Source organism: Crocodylus siamensis, chromosome 6, assembly GCF_052110815.1.
Source record: "Crocodylus siamensis isolate JL-2025a chromosome 6, ASM5211081v1, whole genome shotgun sequence".
NCBI lineage: Eukaryota > Metazoa > Chordata > Crocodylia > Crocodylidae > Crocodylus > Crocodylus siamensis.
In genome coordinates, this window is record NC_143400.1 from 54,222,618 (window position 1) to 54,243,487 (window position 20,870).

General features: G+C 42.8%; 1 protein-coding gene across 2 annotated transcripts in view; it reads right to left on the reverse strand.

Moving 5' to 3' along the window:
• STAG1 (STAG1 cohesin complex component) overlaps nt 1-20,870 on the reverse strand; it is a 305,757-nt gene that overhangs the window by 54,499 nt on the left and 230,388 nt on the right. For both annotated transcript variants that reach the window (XM_090051339.1, XM_090051340.1), the window contains 5 exons: nt 17,023-17,126; nt 11,202-11,294; nt 9,622-9,711; nt 9,222-9,425; nt 6,016-6,086 (listed from right to left, as the gene is read on the reverse strand). In XM_090051339.1, coding sequence (XP_089907465.1) covers nt 6,016-6,086; nt 9,222-9,425; nt 9,622-9,711; nt 11,202-11,294; nt 17,023-17,126 — 562 coding nt within the window. The remainder of the gene's footprint in view (nt 1-6,015; nt 6,087-9,221; nt 9,426-9,621; nt 9,712-11,201; nt 11,295-17,022; nt 17,127-20,870) is intronic.

The following is a 20,870-nucleotide window of genomic DNA, read 5'->3' on the forward strand; positions in this document are numbered from 1 at the left end:
ACATTCTCTTCTTTTGAAATTAGTCAAAAAGCAAGCAATAGCCTGAGGGATGGGGTGGGGGAAAAACTAGACATAATGCCTCCAAGGGGAATTCAGACTGTCCGACATGGAAGGTCCTGGAATGAAAATTCACAGGTTAGACAGAATTTTCCCTCTCTCAGTCCCCTCCATGTCAGAGTCTTCACTGTGGGATGTCAAAAGCAGTAAAGGGTGGAAGGAGGATTTACTTTACCCGTGAAGATCATAAGGTGTACTGGGGCATCCCGTGGTGCAATTCTTTTCCACAAACACTCTATTCAGGAGTATGAAGATATTAACTCCACAGGGCTGAAAATGTATGGCAGGACAAGTTTCTGTAGCAGCTGAACAGGGTTCAACTCTTTGCCCATATAATAAGCGTTGTTTTCATAACGAGAAAAGTTGTACCCAAGCGTACGGATGCTTCTTTCACATACACTTCATTCTTCAGTAGAGTCTGTCCACATCTAATTTCTGCACTTCTATTTCTTGAGGATGTTGTTGGGAGAGCAGCAATACTACTTCTATATGATGACATCTGTTGTGAACTTGGAGTTGGAGGCCTGGTCAGATAACTACCATCTTTGTCAGAACAAGTAACTAAGGTTTCATTGAGAACCTTACAAGCTCTGAAACCTCTTTGGATAAGGGATTAGCAGGTGGATACGATACTTCTGGGGAGAGGAACACACCTACACACTGGGCACATCTACATGTGCGCTTTAATGACCATTAGCCTTTTAATGTACATTAAAGTGTTACAAGAAAACTGCACTTTCACTAATGCGCATTAAAATAGGCTAAAGTGCCTTTTTCTAGTACTTCACAATGGAGGTACTAAATTTATTGTGCATTAATGAATGTGTAGACACAGCCACTGTGAAGCTGAAAGGGATTTACTAGAACTTTTAGCTCACAGATCAAAATTATGACAGGAACCTGTATACTGCTAGAAGACTGTAAGAGTGTCATCAGGGATTTATGTGAAGTTGATGAGAGATTTTTATGGGATTCCTACAATGCACCTACAATGTAGTACACATCCAAACACTGGCTTGTCCTTCCAAAAAGCCCTGGTTTTGAAGCCAGAGTCAGGTCATCTTGTAAAGCCACCAGAGTTATACTTGGTTTCAGCTGAATTTACCCAGGTATCTATCCCTTGTGACATCAGTATCTAAAATCCCAAAGATGTATCCATATTATTTGTGAATTTCCTTTGAGAGGCTAGGAGGATACTTACCAGTTTCTTGAAATGATCAACCAAAGTTTCTTCTTTTCAGTTCTTTACTGACAGGTTAGGCAGACAACTTTTTGTTCAGCACAGATCATTGTTGAACCATGGTTTTTTTGAGTATGTTGTGAGTTTGACAGGAGATTCCAGGTACTTTTAAATCAGACTTAAAAACTAAAACTTGAGGGTTAATGTGAACGTGATTATAATCAATGTGGCCTTTTCCTTCAGGGTCTTCTTCACCATCTTGATTTTCAATAGACTATTTTTGAAATAAAGGGAATGCAGCCTCTACTTCTTAGCGTCTCTTCCTCATTTAGCACCTCTTCTTGTTTTTCACTGGACTTGGATTCCCAAAAAAGGTCATTAGATCTTGACCATTTTCTTTGCCCTAAGCGTCTTATTGAGACAACTGACAATGCTTTTCTTCATTGGCAGAGCCATGCAAAATAAAGCACTTCCGCCCACAACGTGAACAAGCATCTTTCTCAAAGCAGTGCTGAAGGCTCGTTGCCTTCTCAGCAGCTATGGAGATGTAGCATTTAAGGACCTAGAAATTAGAAAATGAACTTGACTGTCCATAGCACGTGACAGATAAAACTTTATGGTATGGGTTTCAAAAGTCTAGCTTGCTGGCTGGATCTTGCCGGGTGATCTGGTCTGCAGACTTTGATCCAACCCTGACTATGCTAGGTAACCTTCCTTCTGGGGCAGGCAAGTGTTCAGGTGAGTCAGGGTACTGAATCCCTAGCAGCACCATGGGAGCAAGCCCAGCACCACAGTTTTTCCTGCAACGGCAGCCCAGTACCCACAGTGCCAGGCTTCCTTCTGCATTGCTACTGGGTCTCCAGTGCAGCTGCTCTCACCCAGGCACTTTGCTGCCATGGGAACATACCACTCTCACCTGCTTGGCTGCCAAGCACCCCAGTGAAAGCAGCAGTGCTGGAGCCCTGGCAGCACTGTGTAAAGCCCAGCACCATGGCTTGTTCCTGCAGTAGTAGCCATGGGCCTGGGAAGTAAGGTTTCTTCCCACTGAGGCTCCAACCAGCTGGAGCAGGTACCATCCTGGACCAGCCCTGAATATGATGCAGCCCTGGACTAGCCAGAGAGGGCACTGAGTGCTCCAGATCCAGGATGTGGGGATGGAGCCAGGGGGGAGTCCCAGAGCCTGATCAAGCACCATTTAGCTGGCTAATAGACTAGTCGTACACCACTCATCTGGTATGCAAGCCAACCATCTACATCTACATTACCCTGCTCCTCTGTATATGCAAGGTACCAAAGGACAATTAGCAGGTCACTGGATTCTTGGAAGAGCTCCACTGCGTGCAAACAGACAACTCAGCTGGAGCCTTTTTAGGAATCAAGCTACTTGCATTTCCTTCTGTGCTGGCTCTAATTGTGGGTAGCAAAAACGAAGTGGGGCGGAGAACTAATGTCAGACTTCCTCTACTTATATCTTGCTCAAGTAACTTCTGAACACATTGTGGGGAAGGGCAAGGCTGAGGGGGAAGCTTGGCCTTCCAAGTAGTCCTAATTGCTGTCAAGCAGTAAACTGGGGGTGACAGGACATTAAGGGATGAGAGAATGGTAGATGTTAATGCGGATGATCAGTAGTTAGAGAGTGGGCCTGAGGCAGGCTGAACTTGCAGAACAGATATAGTATGTTTCTTCTGAGAGCCATACTCCCTTGCAAATCATTTAGGTATGTACTTCATGGGATCTCATAGCTATGCTGATAACCAGCTTTTCTAGACCTGACATCAGATCAATATTAAAACTGAATACACTGAAGATGCTAAAAAGAGGTCTAAGATCTGTATATATTGATTTGCTTCCTGGAAGCAAAGTAAGACTTGTATTAGGTACCTGTATAAAACAAAAGAGCATAAGCTGCATCAGATTTATTCCTCCGAATGCTATGCTGATGTCTAGTAAAATCAGATGCTATCTTCTGCATTCTCTTCTGAAGCAGAAAACAATATGCAAGGTGCTGGAGCTTTGGGAAGACTGAAATGGGCTCTTTAACTGTTTGGTCAAAGCCCCTCCTCTGATGGCTTTTTATTATGGCTGGTGGGCTCTGGACAATATGACACAAAACTGTCCGGACAAGAAGAGAAGTATAGCTCTTTCATTTGAAGAGAAGGATGACATGGCATTTGTGCACATCCATCTTGAAAATTATGAATCCAAGAAAGGGAGTATGCTGTACTGAAACTGCTTATTTTAGCAGAAGCTAGGCACATCTTAATGTGGCTTGCCTTACAGATGAAGGCTCACTATGGCATGCCTAACAAGGATTAAAAGAAGGAATGTCAGACTTGGGAAACTCCAAAATGAGTAAAGCATTTGAGGTAAGGTAGCTTTTCAGAAAATCCCAGACTTGTTCTTCCAAATTTATGGAAAGGTAGTAATAACTTCCTCCTAAAGTATAATCTCTATGCTAGCAATAACTTCCCAGGGACTACCAGAACAGATAAGGTAGTCTGAAGAGTCTTTCACGAGAAGTAAAGAGAGACTTATTCCTTTCCTGAAAGCCCCAGGGACCACTTTGTCACTGTACTCTCTGAAGAGCCTTTCAATTGGAAGGAAACGACATGTTAATCTGCAATTTATATTTCTTCAAGTTGTACTGTAGTTTCCTCCAGGAGACAGCTTTGAAAGCTCTGAATGTACAGCAAATCAAAATTCGGTGAAGCATTAGTCCTGCTGAAGACTGCTAAGGAAATCTAGGTCAAAAGAAATTTTATGTCATGTTTTTCTTTTTTCCCCCCTTTCTTTTTGTCTCCCAGTTGAACATAGACCTCCTTTATAATAATAAAAGACTGTAGTCTCTCTGGCAGAGGTTGTTCTGTCCAAATGAAGTCCAGGGATGATCTTATTTTCCTTTGTATGACTTTGGCAGGAATATTCCCTCAATCTGATATGATGATACATTTTCCTTTGTGAAGCAGCAGGCTTAATAGCAAGCAGAGTAACGAAGATCTTTTAATTCTTGGATATAATGAGGTCTTGATAGAGAATTCCCAATGCACCTTAATTATACCTTCAAGAAGAATAATATAGCTCTTTCTTCAACTTAATTAGTCTTTTCTCCCCTTTCATGATTTATTTTGTAGACACAAAAGCATCTGTGAACCTAGATCTCCAGAACTTTGCTGTGCTTAATTACAGAACGTCTGTAGTACTGTATTTTAGAGAGGTCTCCTTTTTAGGGGACCTAGAAAAGCTTTAAGACTTCAGGCTATTCCTTGATGGGTTGATTGCAAGCAGTACCTTTTACCAGTTCCTGAGAATCATACCCTGATTTCATGCCACTGAGTGTGCCTTATATCAGTGATGGGAGCTTCCATGCTATATATTCAACTATCTCAGCACTGACCTGACCTACACATGAGCCAGGAGCTGGGTTCCTGTGGTTTGGTATTTCTGAATAAAGAAGAAGTGCACTACAGACACACTGAAAAGTCAGTCTGCAGGTGTGTTCCTTGTACATTTATTTGTGGAAAACTTTAGCAACTTTATGATCCCTCATGGGACCTTTGGAGGCTGGAAGGGAAGAGGAAGAAGGTACATCTCCTAGGGAAGAGGATTAAAATCACTTCACTCTATGCTCTCTGCTGCTAGGTCTAGGATGTGAAAAGGAACAAGACAACATCTCTGAAAACAACTCACTGGCATGAGAGAAGTGGCAGGAACTGGCATCTTTCAGAACAGCTGTGATTTTAAGAAAGACAGTTTTTGCAAAGGGGGATGCTTCTCAGCATAGCATAGATTTTGCCAACATGCTGGCTGGGAGCGGGGGGGTTTTTTCCTCCATAGGGGGAGGGAGGGCTATTGGAATATTCCCCACCAAGTTTCAGGAGATTTCGGGGAAACTACTGCTTACTTTACAAGCAGTGGGGACAGGAAACCATGCTTAGCCAAGAGGCTGGAGGGATTTTAAAATCATACCCTGATTTCATGCCACTGAGTGTGCCTTATATCAGTGATGGGAGCTTCCATGCTATATATTCAACTATCTCAGCACTGACCTGACCTACACATGAGCCAGGAGCTGGGTTCCTGTGGTTTGCTATTTCTGAATGAAGAGGAAGACCACATACATGCATGTCTTTCAAGCTCTTCTCAGAAAGCCAAAGATCTTTTTTTTAGTGTGGCAGCTGTGATGAGAACAATTTTAAAGATTTAAGATAAAAATATATCTTAAAATCTTGAAGAAATGGAGATAAATTTAGTAAAACTTTCTTTAAGAAATCCTGCGAAAGATCTGCTAAGCAGGGTGTCCTGGAGGCTGGTGAGAGTGCCAGGTGGAAACAGAGAATTTTGTGGAGTTCTTCTTGAGGGGCAGTCCTAGATCAAGGTTCAGAGCAAAGATCTGGACTGCCTCCAGTTGCCATGAAGATGGGGAGCTCCCTTGTGAAAGACTGTCTGACATGGAGGGGACGTCAAGTAAGGTATACCAGTATAAGGCATATTTACACTAGCACAACTATATTTACCATAGGGGATCAGATAGTGTAACTAATTCTGTAATAAAACACACTCCTAAACAAAAGAGTTACAAGGCACTGATCTCACCTGGACTTAAAATATATACATGTTTTGCTGCATCAAATCTCTAGTGTTGATGGATGTTGCCTATCATTCATCAATCTTTCATATTAGCAAATCATTTTCCTGATCTGTCCTTCCTTGGTATCAATATTTATTGACTAAAATATACATCATCACCTGACAAAGCCGATCAAACTAAAATCACATACTTGTGAAAAGAAGTTAATCTCTTTAAAGTGGAAAGCACATTGTATATTTCATCTTCATCAGCTTCTTCTCCCTGGAAATGAAAGCATATTCATCAAGGACTGAGTGATATAACTAAGCTTATGGAAGTGTATGGTGAAGAACAGTTACATTTAAGCACCTTACACAGACATTTAAACAGCCTTATGATACTGCAATCACTATGCTATGCTTGAAGTCTTGATTTCTCAGTGTAAAATAATAATATATATTTGAAATAATCACTGGGTAGAACTAAGAAATCAGCAGGACTGTCTGACAAAGTTAAGAAACATCATGGTGTTAAAATTTGCACCAGTAGCTTATGATGAGAGAAGTCACTGTCTGAGAAAAAACCTAAGTCCCAAGTTTTAAACTCATTCTTTTCAGAGACTATGGGGTAAGCACAAATGTACCTCTTAACCACTTTAAAAAGAGAGGGGAAACTTCTGCTCAGGAGCATTCATCACCTGCAACAATTTAGCTGTTATATATTCATGATCCTGCAGTGATTCAAGGTAGCTGACGTGCTGTAACTTTGACCCTGAATGAAACAGGGTTGAAAATGCAATGATTTTGCTACACCTGTATCCCTACAGAATCAAAGACATAACCCGTTATATTGTAACAGTTTATTGTTATAATTTTATATCAAAACAGTTGTCATCTCTCTCTATACCTTAAATTGTATTTTAATTAGTCTGATTCCAGGTTTAAAAGTAGATCCAAATGATACCTTCCATCTAACCCTGAAACTCTACAGAAGCTCATACATGTTTTGCACAAAAAACAATGGCAGAATTCCTATTCTATTCTGTTTTTTTAGTATGCCATCACCCACTAACTGTAAACGTGTGTTTTAGTGCATTAAATGGCAAAACTAAAGCTAGACAGAAAATGGTTTTCCCACAGTGTGAAAGTTTTAATCAGATCAGTTGAGATGGAACTTGACAAGTTTCTGGAAAGGACAGTATGACAGAATATCGAGTTCTCGGTTGAAGGGTTTGGTGCCTGCAATGTGCAGGGCAAAGACTGAATTGAGAGGCTACTCTGTTTGGAAGGTATCTGGCAATCCTATACATCAAGGCTTCTCTTAGGGTCTGAAAGGACTTGGAAGATTCTCCTCCCCCTCCACCCCACCACACAAAGGCTTTCCCCATTTATGGAGATATGTTCTGGAGGTGCATCTCCGTAATCAGGGGAAGCTTGGCAGGTGCTCTTCAGGCTTTGGGGCCCAAACCTGTGCAGGAAATCCCAGAGAACAACTTTCTGGGGCGGTTGGAGTGCATGTGCCATAAAGTAATCAAACATCCTTGGAGGTTTTAAGACCCAGCTAGACAAAGCTTTGGATGGGATGATCTAGTTGGGGATGGTTCTGCTTTGAACAGGGGGTTGGACTAGATGTGACCTCCTGAGGTCCTTTACAACCCTCATTTTCTATGATTCTATTAATCATATCAAAAGAAATATTTGCAGATGATGATTATTTTTGTTACAGGTTTTAACTATTTTACACTTAAATTTTGTTAACAATGATTATAAAGTTGTATTTTTAAAGTCAAATGAATTAAAATAAAAAGGAAGAAGATCCTAAATTCCTTTCAATATTTTGAGAATTGCATCATGATGATACATGATGAAAGGGGCCTGCTATGCTTTTCATATTCTGTGTACATGTTTTAAGGGTCAGCTCTATATTTAATCTTTCAAAGACTGCTAATATGTTTTTCACCACTGCCAGGAACACAATATAAAACCAGTTTTACTCTTTAGTACAAAGCTGTAAAACAGGGGTAGGCAATTATTTTGGGCAGAGGGCCACTTACAGAGTTTTGGCAGCCATCAAGGGCCGTATGACAGGCAACCCAGGGCAGATAAATACTAATTTCCTACATTTTTAGGGGCCCCATGTGCTGGATAGAATGGCCTAGTGGGCCGCAACCTAAACAATGATCTGGCCTACTTAGGTGTATGGTTTATTCAAAATTATTACTAAAATGTATATAATAGCATGTAAGTATATAATATTATTAAGCACAAAAAAGGATAGTAAATTCTATGTACTACCTATTTGCTGCCTAAAATGCAAGGAGAGTCCCTCAAATTATAGAACTCTTTAAAAGAATAGTTAGGGTTTATAAGGGTAACATTCCACCACGTTGAGTTCCAAAATGCAAAAGGAATGACCCATAAGGATTCCCTCCTTTTTCAGCATATTTGAATCCTCACATATCACATTTCCCTTTCACTGACAATCTCCACCCTACCACAAAAAAATCCCAGATGCCTTTAATGGGTAAACTGACACAATAAATACCTCCTATCCCTTCAAATTTTCTTTCCTTCTTTTCCAAACTATTTAAAAATACTGCTTACAAATTTTTAGCAAGCCCTCTTCTCTAGTCCAGACAATTTAAGTTTCCTTCTGCTCCCTGTATGGGACTACAGGTAATACTGTGGTCACAAATGCCTACTTTTTTAATCCCCTATTTATCTGTTTAGCTACCCATTAAGTATTGACTAAATATTAGATTGAAATTCTCTGGGACAATTCTCTGCCTTTGTGTTGTTTGTTTTCTCTATGGGCTTGCCTGTATGAAGAAATACTCTGGAATAGTAATTGTGGAATAGCTAGCTTATACTAGCTTACTATGTGGACAATCTTGCTCTATGCCAGAGGTAGGTAATATGGTCTGTGGGCTGGATCTGGGCTGTGGAGCTGGAAGGCTTTGCCTCTGCCTGTGCTGGAGCTGGGCAGTGAGGAGCTGCAGTGGAGCTGAGCAGCTTCCAGGTGTTCGGGTACTGCACAACCCAGCAGGAAGGGGCAGGTGGGTGGGCACTGTGCTTGTGCTACAGCCAGAGAGTGAGAGGCTGGGGAGAAGTGGCAGCAGCAGCCTGGGTGCAGCTCCCAGCTGCCTAGCTGGAAACTGTGCTTGTGTCCCAGTCAGGAAGTGCGGGTCTAGAAAAAATGGCACTGGCACACCTCTTAGCTGCCTGGCCTCAGCACAGATGCCCTCCTCATTGCTGATGTATCATAAAAGTACGCGGCCCACACCAGATTGGAGCCAGGTTGTTCTGGCCTGCAGCTTGAAAAGATTGCCAGCCCCTGCTCCACACTGAGGGTGCCTTTGTACTATTTACCTTAGTCCACTTTAGATCATCAGATTACGTTCACTGTAAGAGAACAAACCTCCTGTAACAGATCCTCTACAGAATGGTTGAATCGATCCACAAATTCATCGATCAGCTGGCTGTGGGCTATGTCAACTCTGTTCTGAATGGTGTATTCTTCACTGCACAGGATGCTATAGGTTTTGCTGCAAGCTTCTAGAACATCTGATTCTATATGTTTCTCCACAACAAACTTAATCTGTTTCAACAAGGCATCCAGATGCTGTAGATCAGAAAGGAAAGTTAGTTTTCACAATACCTAAACAATGAAACTCAAACCATTTGTTAAGCATCAACTAAAACAGGATAAGACTACTAAATACTATTTCAGATGGAGCCACTATACTACAGCAGTGGTGTATCACTACTTGTTAGCCACTTGACAGCAACCAGAGCTCCTGCAGACCAGTGTACCATACCTTTTCCATTCTGCCTGTACTGTAGATTTCCAGGTCAAAATACTGGGGGATTTGCAGAAGGTTTGCTACTTTCTCTGCATCGGCGGAATACTACAGATTATTGAAACAAAAGAAAACAAAACAAAAGAAAAAGAGGAAGAAAAATCACTGTGTTACAGAACTAAGAAGTTATTTATGTAGCTGGATGTATACACATACCCACACATGGGCAGATCCATGGTTTTGTAAAGGGGGTGTGGAAGCAGAGACCTGCACGGCAGGGATGGCGCACGCTCTGCTCTTCTGGCCCCCAACTCCAGGACGGGCAGATTGCACCACAGAAGAAACAGCAGGGGACTTTTTTTTCCAAGTCTCTCAAGCAGGTAAAAAGCTCTTCTTCCTACCTTCCCCTCTCCGCTAACCCCTGCCCACCACTGCTGCTGTCCCCAGCTGGTCTCAGGGAAGAGGTTCGGAACTTCAGAGCTGCTCCTACCCTGCTGAAGCCAGGATGAATGTGGAACCAGGCTGAGCTAGGAACAGTAGCAAGAGTGGGTAGTTTCCCTTCCCTTGCCCCTGCTCCTGGATTGGCAGGGAACACCAAGGAGACTGGGCAGGGAGGAGTGATCTGCTCACTGCTGCTGTTGACTCTGGCTGAGTCCAACTCCATGGGGAGTCAAGCTGGGGTGGGCAGGAGTAGCTCTGGACCTTTACCCCTGTCCCTGGGACAGCCAGAGACAGTAGCAGTGGTGGGCAAAAAAGGTGGGAGATGGAAGATGAGCATGGAGGAGCAGGGAGGAAGGAATTCTTACTTGCTTTGAGGATTTAAAAAAAAAAAGTCCCCAGCTGCTGCTCTCATACTGTGGTCGACTGAAAAGGGAGTACACATCCATGCTACTGCACTCCCTTGGATCTGCCCCAGCACACATACACACCTGCACATATATACACATACAAACACATGCACACTTGATATACACACAGATATATGCTGTATTTACTCACATATGACACACCCCTCCACCCCTAAAATAGCTACTGGAAATTGGGGTGTGTCTTAAGCAAGGACATGAGGGGAGTAGAGCATCTGATCATGCAGAAACTGAACAGCCCAGCTCCTCTTTAAGTCAAGTGAGAAGCCAAAGGTGCCTGGTGATCAACTGAGGACCCAGCTGGCTAGAGCAGAGGGGCTGGGCATTTCAGCTCCAACAGAACTGGGCCCTCGGCTGTCTTGACAAGTGCTTCTAGGTGTCTACCTGAATCAAACAGGGGCCTGGCAGTTTACATTAAGCCAGTGGTACTCGCTGAGTCAGCACAAGGCCCAATCTGGCTGATACTGAACTTCCTGGCCCCATTCAAGCCTAATTAGAAACCAGTGTCCTGCAGTTGGGGGGTCAACACAACAGTTACAGATGCATAGTTCCCCCTTGCTGTGGCTGCCTCCTTTTCAATGCAAAAATGCTTATCATTATCAGTATTTTCAACGAAAGATCTTTTTTCCCCTCATCCCACCTTCCAAAAATCAAGATGCATGTCTTATTCTAGGTGCGTGGTAAGCAAGAAAATGTCATAAATATCTGCAGAAATGCTAATGCTAGCCATACCTTTGAGAGTAACATAGGAAGTGCAATAATGAAATGTTCAGTCAACTTATTTCTGTCATCTATCTGAGTTTTCCTTTCTTTTGCAGTTAACACCTGTAAAAGAAGAGAAGACTGTTACAAAATACTGAAATGTCTTAATGTCCTTAATCCATAGGTAAACCCAAGGGTCAAGTTCTCTTATGCGGTTGTCAATTCAAAATGAAAACCCCTGTAGGCATTTTTAAAGAAAAGAAGAAAGAGAAAAGGAAAAGCACCGCAGATGAAATATGTGTGAATGTGGGGACAATATATCCTATGAATATCAGTTACCAAACAGGAAAAATACATTTCTTCCATTATGATACTGTCTCTGCATGTTTTGGGGCTGAATCCTGGTATAAATGAAGTCTACAGAAGTTTTGTTAGTACTTTCAACTGAATGAAGTTTTGCCCCTCCAAGATTAACCAGTAACAAGCTGGTTTAAGAGTTTAAATAAAAGAAAAAGGTGCTTAATATGAACTTCCAGAAACTGAATCATATCCTTGGTTCAAAAAAGGAATGCAACTCTGACAGACTGTAAGCATTCAGTCCAGGTAACTCCCCTGCACGTTTTGACCATGGAAATGTTGTGTAGATAGGCTGTAGGGCTGCCACTACAGAGGCCATGAATCAGCTGGTCGCTGAATAATGTCTTTGTACTCTATGAATAAAGTCTTTGAAGCCATGATCCATGCAAGCCCGCAATATGCTTCCAGGCCTGGCAGAAAAGACAGAGACCAGGAAGAATGCTTTCAAAGACAAAGAAAAGCATAATAGAGAAGGATAACCAAGGGTATTCCAGTTTGATAAGGACTATGTTTCTTTAGGACAAAACTTCTAGACTGCACGCTAGAAGTTGACTTAAAAAGATGCTGAAGAAACTCCTTCACAAGAGGGTGAGTATGCTATTGGAAACATGTTTCTATTTCAGCTCACAAATTGTAAGCATGGAAGGCTTATGAGAATAACAGGACAAGACCCACCTCACCCAGCAACGGTCAGAGATGTATGCAACTAGCTGCCCAGACTCCCCGATCCAAATGAAAGGAAGGAGAGGCTAAACAATGTCTAAGAGGGTACTGTAAAACAGATTTTAACAAGAGGTTCTTGAATAAGCAGGAGGAATCTGGAACACATTCATGCTTGGATGATGGATAAAGTGAATACACCTTCATATGTAGTGTCAGGATGGGATCCAGAACATCCTTGGGGGTAAAGCAAAACCAAGAGATGCTTATTTCCATGGTAGCAATTGCAATTTCTGCACCAACTGGTAAGGCAGCACTAAGGGAACAAATTAATCAGATGACAACTTACTGCAACCATCACCTTGGATCTTCATCCTGTGCTACTCACACAGATGGATCAAGCAGGATAATTCTGAAGCCCCTCTAGTCACTTTTTCAAGGGTGGCTACCACTGTATTTTGGAATCAGCTGGCCATAATATGGCTATCCCCAAATCTAATGAGAGAGGCCACAAGGGCATTCTGGAACCTGGGGCTAAAAACAGATGACCAGTTTGATTCAGATTTGAGTCTTCTGTCTCACAGCACACCCCGGACCTTACAGAAGGACAAGCCCATTGTCCCAAATTAAGTACAATACCTGTGAAATACCCTGGTTAACTCTTTGAAGTTAATAGCCATTTAAACCTTGTGGGTAAATGACCATCCTGTACCTGTTTTGATGAGAGTCAAATCTAAGACTAATCATCCCTGAATTAAATTGGTTGTCTTTTATTTTGGGTGATGTAAATACACAGGACTATGCACAGGAGATGGCTGCCATTATTGATCACCTTGATATAAATTAGGTCACCTAATAGCAACACTTCTAGGAGAAAGTATGTCATCCAGGCAGCTGAACTTGTGCCACTGCATGGCAACCAGAAGATTCAGTGTGGGCAAAAAACTTGATTAAGAGCAAAAATTACAGAACAAATTGTCCATAACCAGTTCACCCAGTCTGTTCCACTTAGGGAAAGGTGCAGTATTCAGGTCCTGGGCAGAACCTCTTGTCAATATTATCCAAATGACTGAAAGGTAAATAGCAGAAGTATCCCAACTGCATCCCAAACACAGAGCTGAAGTACCTATTAGTGGGGTGCAAGGAAAGCCAAATTGGGAACTCTGCTCAACCATTCCTGTCACATCTGCAGACAAGCCAAGTTCTGCAGTCCTTAGGTCATGGAAACCAGAGTCTAGATCAGACAAGTCCCTTCTAACTGCAGCCAATATGATGCATGACCTGGGTGCAGGAAGTCAGGCAGGGGTTCAACAGACACTATACAAAAAAGTATCCATCTTGGGCTAGGGCAAGAATGGAAACCAACAAAAAAACTGTTACTGGTTTCTCCTGGAAACAGCCTTGCTTATTAGAAGAGCTTTCCCATGCAGGATCAATCATAGGCACTCATATGCTGGTGCTCGTCTTATGCCCTAGAATAGTCTGGTCCAAGTGAACAGTATGGAAACTGGGTGTTTGTAGATTCTGGTTCTGAGCCATGCTTGCACCCAGAAAAGCCAACGTCTAGGAAAATGTGGCCCTTCTCCAATAGGATAACCAATGTTCCTGTTGTGGCAGAGGTCAGATTTGCTACTATTGGCAAGCTGGAATAATTAGAAGAAATAACTACCCAGCTGCAAATGCCCTCTGTTTTTGCCTAGTATAAATTTCTGTACTTAGCCCTGGACATTCCTCTCAGGATTCCTAGGAAGAGAAAAAAATGGACCCAGATTACTGGCCGTTATTTTTAGGCAGGAATTTGAAGGATGCACTGATATCTGTGTATCCTGCTCAGACCATTAATAAGTGGCACTGAGGGGTGTCCTGAGGGCAGCAATGGGCCCGCTCCCCTGGTGGATTTGAGATGACTGGCACTGATTTGACAGTTTCTTTGACAAAAATAGATGTACAGGTATGGTGTACTGGAGCACCTGGCATCCCACCTGGGCTGGCAGCATCCAGAGATTACTGTGTCACAGCAAAGCTGCTGGACTGAAAGGGGAAAGGGCAAAGGGGAGAGGGTGGAGAACTGGTTACATCAGGACAGGTAAAGGGTAGTGAGCTTCTGCTCTAAGAAGAAAACTCTTTATCCTGGAAAAAGGACTTGCAGATTGAATGAAAGCCATGATACTCCAACAGCACAGGTAAGCTGTGGCATAGCTGCACTCAGATAACAGATGAGCAGAGCTCTCCATGCAAATATGTCAAAGCACTGAAATGATCAGTTATGGCACATAAACAACCTTATCCCAGCTTTTAAATGTCTCCAGAAGAATAATATATACATATCTATGAAAATATCTCATCTGTCTTTACAAATCAGATATTTGAGAACTTACTCATAATCACATGGTGATAGCATGGCAACCTATTTTGGATTTAAGTTAGATCTTTACTCTAAAATATACGTTTTTGAAATGCTTGTTTTTGAGATAATCGCAAAATTGATGTAATGTATCTCACCCTTAAATTACTGCTACATTCTCATATCCTTCCCTTTAGCTTATATGTTTAGCATTTTTGTTATTTCTTTTTTATTATTAACAATTTCATACCTGAATGCTGGGGGGTTGGGGAACCCACAGAGAATGTCACCATGTGTGACTGCCAAGGAGCTGTGATGTGAAATATCAATCTGAGTTTCTTAAATTAACTTTTAAAGCAAGATTCAGACAGGTTCTGTCCAAATTGTACCCACTGCACCTTCTGGCATTGACACACAGTTTTTGGTACTGCTCCTTGTGCAGTGAGCTAGCTGGGCACACTGGGTAAGCAGAAATCCTAAAATTTTACTCTGCAAATATCCATAGCTAGAAGGTGACAGGCATCAGAGGAGGAAGACAACTCTCCCAAACTGTAGTCGAATAGCTAAGTGGTTAGGACTCTCAACCAGGAAACCCAGGCTCCAGGCTCTCTCTCACCCAGTGGCCATGATCCTGCATCTCTGAAACACCCAGCATCGTGCTCTAACCACCAAGCTCTCCTTTTGAATCTGGCCCTAGGCAGTCAAGACAGGGAGTATGTGGGGCCAACAGACAAAAGGACACGATAAAGGCTGTGGGGCTCAGTGAGAGGTTTGTTGCTCAGAAAAAGAGCAGCTTTGGGCAGAGTTGAGGTTTACCAGGCATGATTTAGATGTCTATGGATAAGGAAAGTCATTTTCCTTTGTCCATGTGCTCTCTAAGACAGCAAGCTGTTCTGATTTCTAAGGTAGGCAAAAACCATGTATTTCAAAAAGTGCAATTTTCAATGGTAAACTTATGTGAAATGGGAGAAATTCCTTTCTCACTCCATTATAATGGACTAAAATCTGCTACTTAGGAAACCCTTACTTTGCTTGGATTTAATTTCAGTATCAGATGAAGCTGCAAGATCTATTTTTAAAAACTGTTAATAGTGATATAGATTCCTGTTATATTAAGCCAAGGAATATCAGTCTAATCAGCACTGGCACAGCAGACAGTAATGATCTATTTCTGTTGCATTTGCTGTACTACTGCTAACTGACTTGATATAACTGAAGCCCTCGGCAGATGATACACTTGAGTGTAATTAACAGTGTGATCAAACAAGGACTTAGCCAAGAAGTTACTACACAAAATATATGTAACAATTTTGTGTCCGTTTCCCATCATGCCAGCTGATCGGCACTGCCAGACTTGAAGAGCTCCAAAGTTCTCTGGAGGCTGGGAGTGCCCATCAGTTGACTGGGCCTCCCAGAATCAGAGCCACGCTGGAGTGAAGGGCTGTACAAACTCCAGATGTTGGGAACACTGATCAGCTAACTGCCACTCCAAGGTGGGTGCACCAGGCACTCAGCTTGCTAACTGCTGGTGCAGAGGGAGCCCAGGGTTATGATCCTGGGCACTGTCTGCACTGGCAATAGGGTGCGATTTGGATCTCATCCCCAGTCCCACAGTCATGCCTGCTGCCATACATGTGTAGCATGGCAGGAGGTGGTGACTCTTGGGACTATGGACCAGAAGCCACCATGCCTTTAACTGAATGACTGCCAGGGGCCTAAGTAACACAGTTATACCACTGTTAATGATTTTATCTGTCTGCATACTTTTAAAATCAGGGAATGACACTTTCTTCTAGGAATATTTTAATACTTTCATCTTCTGCCACTTCTCACCAAAAATCTGAGAAGATGAGATACCACAGGGCCAGATCCTGTTCCACCAATTATTAAGACAGAAGGCAGGGCACCTTAGTTCCTAACTGGTTCTGAGAGGCATAAGCTTTTGTAGACTGACTTCGTCACTTAGGCATCCAAGTGCCTATTCCACCAGAGTCCCTAGAAAATTATTAACGTAGCTATGCTTGTTAAGCAGTACCATCTTAGCTGTAAGACTAAGTAGCAAAAAGGCAGTGAAGAGGCACTCCATGCCTTTTGCATTAACATTTTTTTTTTTTAAGAGACGTAAACAGAGTAGAATAGGATCACACTTAGATGCCTAATAGGAGGAGTAGGAGCTGGCCCCATGTCCAAAAATCAGAATAAAGTGATTTTCTGAGGCAGCCATTTTACACTATTTAGATCAGGAAAACAAAACAAAACAAAACAAATAAAAAAATTCAAAGATGTTCAGATTTATAATTTCTATTACTTTCCTCCAAAATTATTCAAATTGAAAGAGAACTAGGTGGTTACAAAAATCCAGCAAAGAGGTTCTGCCATGTTAACAGTGGTGCTATGATGCCCCCAGATTATATATACACACACACACACACACACACACATTAGATTTCATAGCAATGCCACAATCTGAACTGTTTCAATCATACTCACTCTCTTGCCAGTACCCCTGCCCACTGGAGGATGTGCTTCAGCAGCTTGTCGAATTGTACACACCATGAGCTCAATAAGGGCACTCTCCTGCCGGTCAGACATTGCTGTGAGGAACAAATCAATAGTGAAGTTAATATGATGAAGTCCATTAAAGTTAACATAATGAAGGTGATTATATGAATGTGACAGTAGCATGTGGGGAGCTAGCCAATAAGTATCAGTTTAAAAAATATTTATATTATTTAGGAACCAAAGATCCAATTTCAAAATGACTTATTTTCAAAAATTGCTGTTTTTGATTTATAGTCTGCCCTAACCACTAGCCCATTCAGGAAAAAATAGCTGGTCATCCTGCTCTTGTCAGACAGGTGCCTTCCCCAGTGACACCGAATCCCAACAGAGTGTCTTTCTTTTTGATAAGTTGGAGCAGCGTGAATCATGACTTAATGGAAGAGTGTTAGACTGTCCATAACTCTGTCCATACACAGAATGGGGGAGGGAGACATGGGTCTCCATAGCGTGGAATTGGACTGGCTTCTAAGAAAGAATGTCTAAGCTTGTCTAAATTTATCTCAACTACATAGTTGGTCCAAAACAGCTATCATGCTAAGAAATCCTAGACAACTCGCAGAGAGAATGAGAAGACTGAGAGATGGCCTTACAGATGGAAAAGATCACCTCTCCTTAAAGTGGTGCCTAAGTTTGTGACACACAACCACGTAAGTTATAGGTGCCTTAGAGGCAAAACAGGATTCAGGCCCTTATTCCCAGTTGAAACTTCACTGGTGTAAACTTTCATCCTTTGTATCTTGTTATGCAAGTATCTGCTGAATCAGGGCTGTCCAACTTTGGTGCAGCCAGGGGCCACACACCATACAGTATACACACTGCAGGGGTGTCTCCTCTCATCCCAGATTCTTTCCCACCATATGGGCTGGGCCACAGGTACACAGACCTCCATCCCCTACTGTACAGGCTGAATGGGTGGTGCTGACAGCACATGGCCCTCCTGCCTCCCCACCATGTGGATGGTGCTATCAACACACAGCCTTCCATTCCCTGTGTGGGTTGCACTGCCAGCATGCAACTCCCCCACCTCTTCATGCTGCGCCGTCAGCATATGCCCCCCCTTCACCCTGGACTTCATGGCTGGTCCAAGCCTGTGTTATGTCATAACTAATAAGTCACAGCTGTAATGAAATCACTGAGGTTAGTTTTCATTTGCTGCAGTAGCTGAGTCAAAGCCAAACTTGGCAAGAAAGCTTAGACTGATAAAACTGAGGTCAAAACAGAATAAAACTTGTGTTTTGGGGTATAAGCAAGTACTCAAAATATACTGCCTTCTCCACTTCAACTGAAAGTATATGTCTAGGTCCAAATCCTAGGCCACCTAAGTATCTGCTGCTACTAGCCCCTAAGTATGCAACGAGAGCACTCTATTGGTTCACATTCAGCTTATGGTCTACTTCAGTGATTCTCAACCAGGGTGCTGTAGTACCTTGGGATGCCTTGAGATCCTTTCAAGCATGCCATGGACTGCCCCACAATGTTAGCACTGTTAGGTGTGGAAACAAGATTAACAAGATAAACCCAGAGGGTTCAAATAAGTATACATAGTGTTAAAAATATTCTGACCTGTTGTGATCTTTCTGAGCTCCTTACAACAGAAAAATAGCTCTATTATTTTTCTTTATTAAAAAATGAGTGAAAAGTAAGAGCTGGAAGTTTCCAAGGGGTGTCTCAAGTCTAATCCAGGGTGCCTTGGGTCTCAAAAGGTTGAGAACCACCGGTCTACTGTAGCCCCCAGGTCCTTCTCTGCCGTACTTCTGCCTAGCCACTCATTCCCCAGTGTGTAATTGTACATGTGATTAATCCATCCTAAGTGCAGGACTCTGTACCTGTTCTTGCTGAATCTCATCTGATTGATTGCAGACCATTTCTCCGGTCTATCCAGTTCCTTCCGGATTCTAGTTCTATTCTCCAAATTATCTGTAACTCCACCCAACTTGGTGTCATCTGCAGATTTGCTAAGTGTTCCCTTGACCCCATTGTCTAAATCATTAATGAAGACATTAAGCAATACTGGATCCAGGACAGGCTCTGAGGAGTTGGAATTGATATCATCTCCAAACTAGAAATTGAACCACTGATGACTATATACGCATGATAGATAGCAGTCAGAGCATACCAGTTGTCAAACTGTTTAACCATTTTCAAAGATTCCTACAGGCATAATGGTAGAGGTAAGTTTTCAAATGGTATTTGGAGCACCCAAATCTGACAGCTGGTTATGGGCATCAGTTCCAAAGCCAGACTGCCTGATAGCCATACCTCTAAGAACAAAAGAAGTGAGCATGAAATGACTGGCCATCTGAATTGGCAGTATTTGGCTTTGAGGAAACTATCAAAGCATTTTTCAGTTCAAACTGGAACTTGCTGAGAAAGCTACTTTTCAAAGTGCTGTACTGACACACAGACTGGCAAACACTAGCTTGAAAGCATCTCAGGAAATTCAAAAGATAGTATAAAGGTGCCATATTTTGCTACTGATTCTTTCACTACAAAGCTCCTAGAGGAAGAAAAGCGAATAGTGAACCTAGTAAAGAACTATTAAATTCTGTTAAAAACAACTTCATCCTGCCCAAAATGTTATCACAACTTTGCATATAAAAGAAGATGAAGTGACACGATCTTATTTGCATGAGGAGCCATCTCCAGATACTTCAGAAGAGCTGCCTTGACCTCCTAAAGACTATAAGTAAAGAAAATGACAGAAGACAATCTCAGTAAATTGTGGTAAACTGAGATCTTTTTGGAGGTCTTGGTGGGGGGAGACATATCTTGGTGGGGAGGGGGGCAGTTGCACCCCCTTTGATTTCTGCTCCGCTCAAACTTTAACAGCAACTGCTTGGCGGCAACAGCAACAGCAGCATTTCTATTCAGGCAGCACTGAGGGAGTTAAGTGTCAAAATCCAGTTCAGTTCTGATCCAGTGGAACAAAATGGATATAGCTGGCATCAGTGAAGAGTTTTGCTAGTTTTGATTGTAAGTCCCACAAACCTTAAGCCTTTGAAGATTTTTATGCTGGTTTCCAAATGGGGTTGAAGGAAGCTACAGACCCTTCAGGCACTATTCTCTGTGCAGTGATATGGGAGAGCAAATCTCAGAGCTAAATAATGCATGGTCCGCTTTAAGGCCCTGAGAGAGCAGCCGGCAGGTGCCTGATGAGGGCAGCCATTTTGGATTCAGGGCTGTCCATATAAACAGGGCATTTTGATGCTGGAGGCCATGCAACAACATCGCCTGGCTGCAAGGCCACTGGTATCATCTGGAGGTAAGGGAGGAGCTGTAGGGTGGTCAGGAGGCTTCTGGTCCTGGGCATGACCTAAAACTGCACCCTGCCAGGAGTGGGTGGCCTGGTGGGGCTCCCAGTGGCACAGGAACCCCCAGGAAATACCAAGCCAGTTACCAAACGAGTGAAAGGTAGGTTGGGGCACCTTAACCCTAGTTCCCACCTTTGGGTGGGTCAAGTGACAACGGAGGTAGAGGGGGCCAGGCACGGCCATGGCCACCTGAACCCACCTGAGGGAAGCCCCAAGACCACAAGCAGAGGGGGTAGCATGGAGCCCTGAGCAGACGGCTGAGGGCCCAGTACATATACAAACCCTGAGTGTTACCTGAAAGGGGCCTGAGCGTACTTAGATCTGGTTGGGTAATTGGCTGGCCACTACCCTGGTGAGAGTCGCAGGAGAGGCCCAACAGACTGTACGTCGGCCACCCAAGGAATGGACTAGCTAAGCCTATGGCCAAAGGGTGCCCGCTCCAAGAGGGAGCAAGGCAGCATAAGC